Source organism: Colobus angolensis, unplaced genomic scaffold (genome assembly GCF_000951035.1).
Source record: "Colobus angolensis palliatus isolate OR3802 unplaced genomic scaffold, Cang.pa_1.0 Scaffold43, whole genome shotgun sequence".
NCBI classification, from domain to species: Eukaryota; Metazoa; Chordata; class Mammalia; order Primates; family Cercopithecidae; genus Colobus; species Colobus angolensis.
Genome location: NW_012117710.1, coordinates 2,534,825 through 2,546,354, shown reverse-complemented (window position 1 = coordinate 2,546,354; position 11,530 = coordinate 2,534,825). Strand labels below are relative to the sequence as shown.

General features: G+C 55.8%; 1 protein-coding gene across 4 annotated transcripts in view; it reads left to right on the top strand.

The window, feature by feature from the left end:
• Nucleotides 1-432: 432 nt before the first annotated feature.
• The window catches only part of MAD1L1 (MAD1 mitotic arrest deficient-like 1 (yeast)), a 416,346-nt gene continuing 405,248 nt past the window's right edge, over nucleotides 433-11,530 (top strand). The window contains exons 1-5 of one of the 4 annotated variants that reach the window (XM_011956957.1): nucleotides 433-802; nucleotides 2,977-3,156; nucleotides 3,550-3,709; nucleotides 8,170-8,310; nucleotides 10,906-11,085. In XM_011956957.1, the coding sequence (XP_011812347.1) occupies nucleotides 3,560-3,709; nucleotides 8,170-8,310; nucleotides 10,906-11,085 (471 nt within the window). In that variant the 5' untranslated portion in view covers nucleotides 433-802; nucleotides 2,977-3,156; nucleotides 3,550-3,559. The remainder of the gene's footprint in view (nucleotides 803-2,976; nucleotides 3,157-3,549; nucleotides 3,710-8,169; nucleotides 8,311-10,905; nucleotides 11,086-11,530) is intronic. The other 3 variants (XM_011956959.1, XM_011956960.1, XM_011956961.1) reach the window with 3 other exon arrangements.

The window sequence follows — 11,530 nt, the reverse complement described above, 5'->3', positions numbered from 1 at the left end:
GGCGCCTGGCCGCCAGATGTTTTGGCTTTTCATTTTATTTCTGGTTGCAGTCAGGTAGTTAAGTTCAGGGACTCTCTTGCCCTACTCTACCTCGTTCTCATTCCGTTTTATTCCCGGGGCACACAACTTGGAAGTCTTTTTCTCTGGAAGAAGAAAAATTCAATGTAGACCCTTAGGAACAGCATCTTCTTAGAGGGAAGCCAGGGGCTGGGCAGAGGTGGGAAGAAGAGAGGAGGCACACTCTTCTCAGGAAGGCTCCAAATTGAAGGATAGACGAAGATTACCGTATTAATAGTGGGGCGTGACCTCACCCCGTTGGATTTTGTGCCTTGGCTTGCAGAGCACTAGGAGGTAGCCTAGTAGCATAAATTGCATTTCTAGTGGGCCCAGATAAAAGCAAAATAACGGATTGATTCAAGCTGATACTGAGTAGCAAAATTTTGGGAAGAGTCAACAGTGCAAGTTTGTTGCAGGAGGCTGCAATGGGCGCGGCTATTCTACACATTACGGCGCGAGGCGAAAGCCTTAGTGGAAGCGCGTCCCGCCCGGGGCCGGGGACCCCGACTGCGCCTTGGCCCGGCCTTCGGTTCCAAGTCCTTTCCGTGCGTAGTCTCCCGGGGGTGGCGGCTCTGGGTGCGGGCACGGAGTCCTCAGGACCAGCTGGTGCGAAGACTCGGTTCTTTACGGCCCGGTTCCCACCCAGGTCTCGCGAGAGCGCAGGCGCAAGTGTCGCGATAAGTGGGCGAGGGCTGAGCGGAGGGAGATCCGAGCGACGGCGGCAAGTGGGCTGCGGGAGACTAAGGTGAGCGGCCCGGCTCGCGCAGGCGGCGGGGTCCTGGGGTCCCAGGGGTCCTAGGGGTGTCAAGGGCAGGGCCGAGGGCCCGGACCGGGTGTGCCCGCCAGGGTGGGGCACAACGACCCGGACCCCGTGCCTCAGGACCGCGCGCCCGCCCCGTCTCCCATGGGCGCGCTCTCCTCTCTGTGCTCTCCCCTCCTCTCCCCACTCCCCTGTCGCCACTCCCGTGTCTCCACTCCCCACTTCGGGCTGTGCTGGGTACAGCGGGCCCCTCGCCTGGGTCTCCGCAGCAGTCCCTTGTGCCAGGGCGGGCGGGCGGCCGAGGGGCGCGTGCTCGTGGCCCCAGCCCCGGGGTCCCCGTGCCCGCCGTGGGGGTCTCCGGGCTAGGGTGCCGGCGCGCCGAGGAAGGGGCCTGAGCTGGCACCTGGTGGAGAAGTCGGGGCTGCAGGGGCTCTTGGCATCCTGGTGGCTCGCGCGGGCCCGCTCTCAGGAAGGGGGCGTGTGGGCCCGGTTTCCCTTCGGGGATGGCAGAGGTCGCCCTGGTCTCTTCTGGGCAATGGAGGAATTGGACTGTGGAGCCTCCCTGCAGGCGGGCCTGCCTCTGCGGGGCTCGCAGCCTGGGGAGCTCAGGGCCCTGCTTGCAGCAGGCCAAGGTTCTTGTTGAATGAAAACTCAGAAACTGTGCAGCTGCAGGAGTTGCACCTTTTGGCTGTTAAATGCGCTTGGCTGTTCCCCTCATTAGGGCTGGTGGGCCGGCCTGCCGTGAGACCATCGTCAGCACAGGTGTTAGGGGTGCAAAGTTCTTGGCTGCGGTTTGTCTTCAACCTTCCAACGCCAGACAGACCCAAGTTCCCAGTCTCCGTTCTGAACTTTTTGAAGCTTCGGTTTCATCATCTCTAGAATCTGTGTAAAAAGACCTGATTCACCACCCTGTTAAGATTGAGCTTACAAGTGTACTGCTGGTCAACCTGCGGCCGCATTCCCATTATCTAGCAGTGGAAGACTTGAGGGATATTGACCCCGGTCCCCACAACTTTGCGAGTAGATTTCACTGTCATGAGTTGACAGATGAGGAAACTGAAGTTCAAGAAGTCTCGGTGCTCGGAAATGTCAGATACCTTTTTTTCCGGTACATAGTTGAAAATAGTAGTAGTACTTATTAATGTCACTAGAAACAATGAAAATTAGCACAGCTGTGATGATCATCTTTACTGTCACTGTTGCGTGCCTCGTTTCTGATTCCCAGAGGCCAGACTTTTTAAAAAATTAATTATTATTATTTTTTGAAACAGTGTCTTGCTCTGTTGTCCAGGCTGGAGTGCAGTGGTGCGATCTCAGCTCACTGCATGCAACCTCTGCCTCCTGGGTTCAAGCGATTCTCCTGTCCCAGTCCCCGGAGTACCTGGGATTACAGGTGCATACCACCACATCCGGCTTTAGTAGAGACAGAGTTTCACCATGTTGGCCAGGCTGGTCTCGAACTCCTGACCTCGGGTCATCTGCCCGTCTTGGCCTCACAAAGTGCTGGGATTACAGGCATGAGCCACAGTGCCTGGCCTTAATTAAATTAATTAATTAATATTTATTTATTTTGAGGCACAGTCTTACTCTGTTACTCACACTGGAGTGCAGTGGTGCGGTCTCAGCTCACTGCAACTTCCACCTCCCAGGTTCAAGTGTTTCTTGTGCCACAGCCTCCTGAATAGCTGGGATGACACGCGTGCACCACCACACCCGGCTAGTTTTTGTATTTTATTAGAGATGGGGTTTTGCCATGTTGGCCAATCTGGTCTTGAACTCCTGACCTCAAGTGATCTGCCTGCCTCCACCTCCCAAAGTGCTGGGATTAGAGGCATGAGCCATCCCACCTGGGCAGGAGGCCAGACTTTTTTGTGAGTGCTCCTGGTAGTTACTTTCAGGTATCAGCTGACTGGATTCAGGAATTCCTAGAAACCTGGGAAAGCATCATTTTTGTTTTTGGGTGTACCTGTGAGGGTGTTTCCAGAGGTGATGAGCTTGGGAGTCTGAGTGGACCAGGTACTGAAGATCCACCCCCCAAGTGTTGGGGGCACCATCCAAGAGCTTGGGGCCTGGAGAGGACAAAAACAGAAAAGGCGAATGTGTCCGTCTGCCTGCGGGAGCTGGGATACACCCTTCCTTTCCTCTCCTCTCCTCAACAGCAGCACTCCAAGCTCACCAGCCTTTGGTCTCCAGGACTCGTTCCAGCAGCTCCTCGAACTGAGAATTACACCATTGCACCCCCTGGCTCTGAGGCTTTCAGACTTGGACTGTGTCACACTGCCAGGCTTCTAGGGCTCCAGGTTGCAGGCGGCCTGTTGTGGTACAGTCTCCCTAATCGTGTGAGTCCGTTTCCCTAATAACGCCCCTCTCGTGTGTCTGTCTCTGTCCTGTTGGCTCTGTCTCTCTGGAGAACCCTCTTACAGTGCTGTGGGAGGATGTGCCACCTGAGTGCTGAGCCCCGCCTCTTGGGCGCCAGCTGTCTGTGCAGCTGAGACTCAGTCGGTGGCTCGGTGGCGGGGATTTGGTGGCATGCTTTCTTGCTTCCATTTTTTGTCTGGTAAATTGGCAGCATGGCTCCCAGTTGCCCTTGAAGAATGTGGTTACGGACACTGGTGTATTATGGGCTCCAATGAGCGTTAGGGGAGTGGGGATGTCCAGAGGCCCCGCTAACTGCACAGCTGATGGCACGTAGAAAGGCTGGCACTGACCAGTCCTTTGTCTGTTCCCAGAAGGAAAGCAACCATGGAAGACCTGGGGGAAAACACCACGGTTTTATCCACCCTGAGATCTTTGAACAACTTCATCTCTCAGCGGGTGGAGGGAGGATCTGGACTGGATATCTCCACCTCGGCCCCAGGTTCTCTGCAGATGCAGTACCAGCAGAGCATGCAGGTGAGTGGCATGGGCCTAGGTGGGAGTCTTCTCTGGGGAGACCCCTGGGCCCAGGCAGGGCCTGTTGAAGTCTTCTGTAGTTGAGGTGGGTCAGTATTAGCTCAGCCTAGAGACCAGCTACTCATCTTCCAGGCCTCACTGTGGCAACTCCTCATTTTGAGGCAGTAGCTGGAGGCTAGTTGGGGCCCTGAGCCATCCTGGCTTGAAGGCCTGCCTTGTTAGCACCCTTAGTGGGCCTGGCGCTCAGCATTGCATTCACACAAGTGCACCCAGAGACCCTGGTGACGGGATTGAAAAGCCAGTTCATTCATCTAATTGAGGACAGAACCCAAACTGCCTGGGAGTGTGAGCAGCAGGACCGTCGGGAAGGCTGTGTTGGAAACACAGTGCCCGGAGTGCCCGGCAGCCCAGAGACAAAACCACAGCCGTGAGCAGAAGGACGGGGTGTTTTGTGGTCTCAGGCTGTAGAGGGCCATTTTCAGATTTTGGGGTGATTTTTACGGATTTCTTCTATAAAATAGTCGTATTTGGTTTCATTACAAGTTCTTGGGGGATTGCTCACTGTAGACACAACTGCAGAGGACTCAGGCCTCCTGAAGGACTTCAGCATCCAAAGAGTGATGGGCCCAGCCCCAGATGGGGCTGGGATAACGGGGCCCCCGAGTGGTGGGGAGTGGAGTGCTGGGGAGTGCTGGGGAGTGCTGGCGAGTAGTGTCTCCAGCCTTGCCTGGGCCCTGTGGCTGCACAGGCTCCTCTAGGCCCCTCTGCCTGGACCCTCTTTCCCAGTCCCTGCTGCAGGCCCCAGAGCCATTCTGTAGTCCTGTGCCCGTTAGAGGAGGCTCTGGCTTCCTGCGCTCTCAGAGCCCAGATGAGGCCCTGCTGCATTTGGTGAAGCTGTGTGTGTGTGCATTTGTTTTGTTGCATAGTTGAATTAATGTGTGTTTATTAGAATGCTAGCTTGTGGCTGGATGTAGTGGCTCACGCCTGTGATCCCAGCAGTTTGGGAGACCGAGATGGGCGGATCACGAGGTCAGGAGATCGAGACCATCCTGGCTAACACGGTGAAACCCTGTCTCTACTAAAAATACAAAAAATTAACCGGGCGTGGCACCTGTAGTCCCAGCTGCTCGGGAGGCTGAGGCAGGAGAATGGCGTGAACCTGGGACGGGGAGCTTGCCGTGAGCCGAGATCATGCCACTGGACTCCAGCCTGGGTGACAGAGCGAGACCCCGTCTCAAAAAAAAAAAAAAAAGAATGCTGGCTGCTAGCTTGCTTACTGCCCTTTCTTGATAAGGACAGTTTTTTATTCTGAGATTAGGTCACATATATATGTGTGTATATGTATATATATGATATGTATATGTAAATGCTCTTTTATGAAATTATGAAGGTAATAGATGGTTGTTATTTTTGTCACTGGCAAAATTAGAAGTTGCCAACTCTGAACTGGTTGTGGCGGCTCACGCCTGGAATCCCAGCACTTTGGGAGCCTGAGGTGGGCGGATCACTTGATGTCAGGAATTTGAGACCAGCCTGACCAACTTGGTGAAACCCCATCTCTACTAAAAATGCAAAAATTAGGCGGCTGCGTGCACCTGTCATCCCACTTACTCGGGAGGCTGAGGCAGGAGAATCGCTTGAACCCAGGAGGCAGAGGTTGCAGTGAGCCGAGATCGCGCCACTGCCCTCCAGCCTGGATGACAGAGTTGGCAACTCTGGTCTGAAATGCTGTAATTTCCTTGATGCAAATGTCTGGGACCTCTCGGCCTATCTGTCAAAGCTGTGGGATTCTAGAGTCTGTCTCGGACCTCAGAGGGCCCCAGTGCTCATTGTTAAGGGCCTCTCGGTGAGGGGATCAGTGATGGGGTGCGGTAGTCAGAGCGAGGTGGCGAGCAGAGTGATGGTGGCGAGCCCAGCCTTGGTCCCTGGCCCATGTCACATCCCGTTCCTGGACTTCGCTGTGGTTCTTTCTCTCCCGCTGAGCCCCCGGCGTGGCAGAGAGGGCCTGGAGACCATGGCGGCGTGGCAGAGAGGGCCTGGAGACCATGGCGGCGTGGCAGAGAGGGCCTGGAGACCATGGCGGCGTGGCAGAGAGGGCCTGGAGACCATAGTGGCGTGGCAGCGAGGGCCTAGAGACCATGGCAGGCCGGGGGAATGTGTGCTGTCTGGTTTATCACACATCTGTGTTGGTTTAATGCAAGGGCAAGCTTTCGGTTGCTGTCTTTCAGTTGTAGTTAGCTCCAGGCAGAGGTGGCACACAGGTCAGGTGTGTCTGGGACTCCTGGTCCGTGCCGGTCATGCCCCCTGCAGGTGGGGTGCCCACCTTCCTCGAGAGGCTCAGGTTTGACTGCAGACACAGAAGTGAGACCAGGAAGGCTGCTGAGTTTGAAGGGTAGTCTTAGGAATGCCCAAACAGCGGCAGCCGGGAATCGAGACACGGTAACATAGTAATAAAGGAAGCATGGGCTTGGGCCACCAGAGAACACAGGTGGGAGGACAGAGAAACTTCCCTCCCGCTGTCCTGGGCTTTCCTAGCCTTGGCGTGCTTGGCATTTGGGTTGGGTAATTCTTTTTTTCTCAGGACTTTCTTGTGCATTGTGGGCTGTTTAACCACATCCCTGGCCTCTACCCCCTGGATGCTAGCCAGCAGCACACACATATGACCACCTCCCTGTGACAGTCAGGTGTCTCCAGACAGTGCCAAATGTTCCCAGGGCCAAAACTGGCCCCTATTGGGAACCACCACCCTACTCTGGTGCTTATCAAACTTTCACGTGCATGTGAACGCCCTGAGAATGTGTTTAAAAAGAAGTTTCTTTTTTTCTTTTGGAGACAGGGTCTTACTCTGTCATCCAGGCTGGAGTGCAGTGGTACAATGTTGACTCACTGCAGCCTCCGTCTCCTGGGTTCAAGCGATTCTCCCACCTCAGCCTCCGGAGTAGCTGAGATTACTAGTGCGTACCACTATGCCCGGCTAATTTTTGTAGTTTTGACTAGAGACAGGGTTTCACCATGTTGGCCAGCCTGGTCTCGAACTCCTGACCTCAAGTGATGTACCCACTTTGGCCCCCGAACTGCTGGGATTACAGGCGTGAGCCACCGCACCTGGCCTAGATTTTTTTTTTTTTCCCCAAGGTGAACTCCTGCCCTGTCACCCAGGCTGGAGTGCAGTGGTGTGATCTTGGCTCACTGCAGCCTCCACCTCCTGGGTTCAAGCATTTCTCCTGCCTCAGCCTCCTGAGCAGCTGGGATTACAGGTGTGCACCACCACGCTGGCTAATTTTTGTATTTTTAGTAGAGATGGGGTTTCCCCATGTTGGCCAGACTGATCTCGAACTCCCAGCCTCAAGTGATCCACCCGACTTGGCCTCCTAAAGTACTGGGATTACAGGCGTGAGCCACTGCGCCCAACCTAAAGAGAAGATTCTGATTGAATAGGTCTGGGGTGTAGCCTGAGACTCTGTATTTGTTAAGTGCCGAGAGATGCTGCACTGCAAGGCTCTGGGCTATATGAAGAGTTGGTGACTCTGCCTTTTCCTGCAACTGAGCAGGTCGTACCCAGAGGCCGGCTCTGGAACTGTTTGGCAAGTCTTCTGGGGCTCTGTGAGGCTCAGCTCACCTGTAATCACTAGCCCTGTGTGGTAGGCAGACTTCTGAGAGGTCCCCCAGGTTCCAGGCTCTAGTGCACACTCACCTTCCTGCTGCCTCCCAGGTTTCAGTCGATACTGACTAGGTATCATTGTGGGATTGTGCAGATGTAATTAAGGTCTCAGATCTGTTGACCTTGAGATAGGGAGATTACCTGGGTGGACTTGATCCACTCCCTGGGTGGGCTTGATCTACTCACCAGAGTCCTTTAAGTCTCAGTCCCAGACATCTGAGGCAGAGCAGTCAGAGACATGGCAGGAGCGGGATTTGACAAGGGAGACTGAACGTGGTTGATTTTGGAGATGGAGAGGTCCACGTGGCAAGGGATGTGGGCAGTTCCTAGGAGTTGATGGCCGTACTGGGCTGGCAGCCAGTCAGGAAGGAGACCTCATTCTCCATCCATGTGAACTTGTGAGAGGATGCTGAGCTCCACGAGAACATGTCTTGGTTGACTGCATTGATTTTTAGCCTGGGAGACCCTGTTCAGAGAACGCAGCCACCTACGTCTGGACTTCTGACCCACAGAGCCATTGACTGGTAAATAAATGGGTGGCATTCGAGGCCATTGCATTCACTAATATGCTTAATGTCATCTCAAAAGACGTCTTCCTCTTCCTAGGCTTTTTCACCTTCCCCTTGCCTGCCCCTCCCCTGTTCCCCAGCCTGGGGCCCGGTAGCTGGGGCGCATCAAGACTTAGTGCAGGACCTGCAGGAATGGGTGCCCAGGGAGTGTGTCTGCTGCACGGAGTCACTCAAACTTGTTTGATGCAGTCACTGAGGATTCTGTTTTTCTTTGGGTATGTCCCTCTCAGCTGGAGGAAAGAGCAGAGCAGATCCGTTCGAAGTCCCACCTCATCCAAGTGGAGCGGGAGAAGATGCAGATGGAACTGAGTCACAAGAGGGCTCGAGTGGAGCTGGAGAGAGCGGCCAGCACCAGTGCCAGGAACTATGAGGTGGGTTCGCATGGGGCGAGGGTCAGCCCAGCCAGCCACTGAAGCAAGGGGACTGTGCACTGCACCTGCTAGGTCGTAAGAAATCAGATCCCAGTACCTGGGAACAAGAGGGCTGTGCACGGTACCTGCCAGGACGCAGGAAATCAGAACCTGGCTGACTGGAAGCCTGACAAGCCCTGTGTCACGGTTGCCAGGACATTCTTTCTGAGGCCACACATGCTGTGGGGCAGGTATTGGTTACGCTTGATGTCCTAGAGGAGGGTGGCATGAAATGGGAACACTTGCTGTGTCTGTTCAGTGAGACTGCGGTGCTGGCACAGATTCCTTTGTTGGGTCTCCTGGTTTCCTCTTCCCTCTGGAAGAGCTGGAATGCAGATCTGACAGAAATGCTGAGTGGTGTAGGAGTGACAGGCTTAGGTCACGGGGTGGCACAGGGTCTCGGGTCCATGCTGGGTCTTTGGGTTGGAGGGCCCTAGCAAAGGGTGCCGTCCTCAGTGGTGGCTGTATGTTGCTCCTGGCTCACCCAGGGCAGCAGGAAGACACCCTGTCCTTGGGGAGGGAATTAGGTTTCCACTGAGTGTGCGAATTCCCTCTGCTCTGATGAATAGCACTTTGCCAGGGTTTCAGTCAGTGCTGATCAGTTGTGGAAATGCTGCCAAGGTTCAGGCAGAGTATTGGGTGGAAAGTCTCCTTGGCCTCTGTGCCCTCTTTTGGCGAGTGGGTGTCTAGCCGCCCCCGGCATCATGCGGTTTATTCACACATTCTCCTAGGCCCTAGAAAAATAGCTCATGTCTTCCGGGGTGTGATGCTGGTTGGATTCCTTGCCCCTGGCCTGCAGATCCTGGCTGTGGTGCGTTGTGTGGGCTCAGTGAGCCTGAGGTGCCACAAGGTGGGGGCCACTGCCTCATGGTTGGCTCCATTGCTGCTTTGAGAGCTGTTTTCCCTGAGAGGTGGGGCTTTTGCCCATGGCCTGGGTGGGTCCTAGGAGGGACAGTCCTGGAGGAATCAGTGGGAAGGGGAGGGAGAGGCCACAGGAATCTCCCGAACTATTGAGGTTCCCTTGTTAGGGGTGGAGAGGTGGCACCAGGTCATTAGTTTGGAGGCAGTGTGCTCATGGTATGGCTGTGGTTCTCAGGCGGGAGGAACGGAGTGTGCAGCTGTTGGAGTTCCTCTGGGCCGAGAGTCCCTGAGGGCAGGGCCCACCTGACTCCGCCCAGGATCTCCATTGTGTGGCGCAGCTTATGGCGTTTTATGGGTGCTCACAAATGTTGTATTGAGGGAGGGGCCATTGTAGGGTCTCCGGGGGTCCTTTCTTGGGGAAATCCAAGAATGCAGGTGAGTGAGCTTACACCTGGGGCTCCTTGCTGAGCTCCAGCCACCTTCTAGCAGGATTTTCCTTCCTTGCCCACAGACACAGCTGCTCAGGACCCCAGGAACAGTTGGAACCAGTAGTTTTCCAATTGTTCCTTGGAGTTCCACCTGGAAATACCTATTAGGGGTTGAGACCTAAGTGTCTGAAGTCCAACGACCTGCTGGCTGCCCTGTCTGCACTAGGATGGGGAGTCCCAGGCCCTGGTGCCCCATCTGGCTGTGATGGTGCTGGGTGGAGCCCCACGCCAACCCCAGCTCCTGTTCTGCATCACAGAGGAGTCTCTTGGTTGTTGTGAGGCAGCCCTTGCAGCTCACAAGGGCTAGAGTCCCTCCAAGGTGCGGGTCAGCCTCTCTCAGAAGGCAACCACCTCTGTCACACCTCTCCTGGGTTTGGGCCGGACGAGGACAGCACAGGCTCATACTCCTCCCTGAGCTCCCGGAGTACTTGGCGCTTCCCGAGGAAGGCAGGGCAAGGCAGGGTGCTGGGCTCTATCAGGACTCACCGCCTTCACCTCCTGGGACTCTGGTACCTGGCAGTGAACTTGCAGGGCCTGCGGGTCATTAGAATCAGGTCTGAGCGTGCTTCTTGGTTATGTCCCATCCCAACCAGTGAGAGCCACACAGCCTCCCCAAGGCCAGTCCTGGGGGGGTGGCTCTGGAGGTTTGTGTGAGATGGTGTGCATGTGTGGCAGATTTGAGCCCAGCGTAAACCGCTTCTGTCCGCAGCCTCCTGCCCACGCCACCTGTCTCTGCCCCCATCGTCTCCTCGCTGGGGGAGTGCCAGCTCATTTCAGTGCCGGCCAGAGTGAAGTTAGACAGGATTTGCTGCTGCTGTGAAAGCTCAGCTTCTCCCCAAGGTCAATGCTGAATTGTAGATTTCCCGTGCTCCCTCTCCCTGCAGAGGCAACTGCTGAGCAGACGGTGTGATGAATGTGTGTGTGATCTGTGCCAAGTGCCCGTCCTGGGAGCCCTGACCTCGCACAGTGCTCACCGTCATGGCGCCGCAGCAGGGGCGCCAGCGCAGGAGCTGGGTCCCGGGTCCCGGGTCCCAGGTCCCAGGTCCCAGGTCCCGTCCTGTCCTGGTTCTGCCGCTGACTTGGCTGATGCATCCTGCTCGCCTCTTTTTGGCGCCTCGGCCTGTTCTGAGAGAGGCGTGGGGGTGAGGGCTCCCCGCTCACCCTCCCGTGGGCGGCACGTGGCATCTGACTCTTGCTCTCTTGACAGCGCGAGGTCGACCGCAACCAGGAGCTCCTGACGCGCATCCGGCAGCTTCAGGAGCGGGAGGCTGGGGCGGAGGAGAAGATGCAGGAGCAGCTGGAGCGCAACAGGCAGTGTCAGCAGAACCTGGACGCTGCCAGCAAGAAGCTGCGTGAGAAAGAGGACAGCCTGGCCCAGGCCGGCGAGGTGAGCGGGGCCTCCGCTCCGCGGGGCCTGCCCTCCTGGCGCTGTTTTCCCGAGGAGAGGGAATGCATGCTGTTGTTCACCACTGCAGCGCCGCACCTGTGTTTTTAATTGTGCTTCCCACACGGGCAGCTGCGTTTTTTGCATAGTTACAATCAGTAGAAGTATTAATTTTCCATTCTATAGTTTTCAATGAAAAAGTTGAGCACTTGGGCCGGGCGTGGTGGCTCATGCCTGTAATCCCAGCACTTTGAGAGGCCAAGGTGAGTGGATCACCTGAGGTCGGGAGTTGGAGACCAGCCTGGCCAACATGATGAAACTCCGTCTCTACTAAAAACACAAAAATTAGCCAGGCATGGTGGTGGGCGCCTGTAGTCCCAGCCACTCGGGAGGCTGAGGCAGGAGAATCACTTGCACCCGGGAGGTGGAGGTTGCAGTGAGCTAAGGT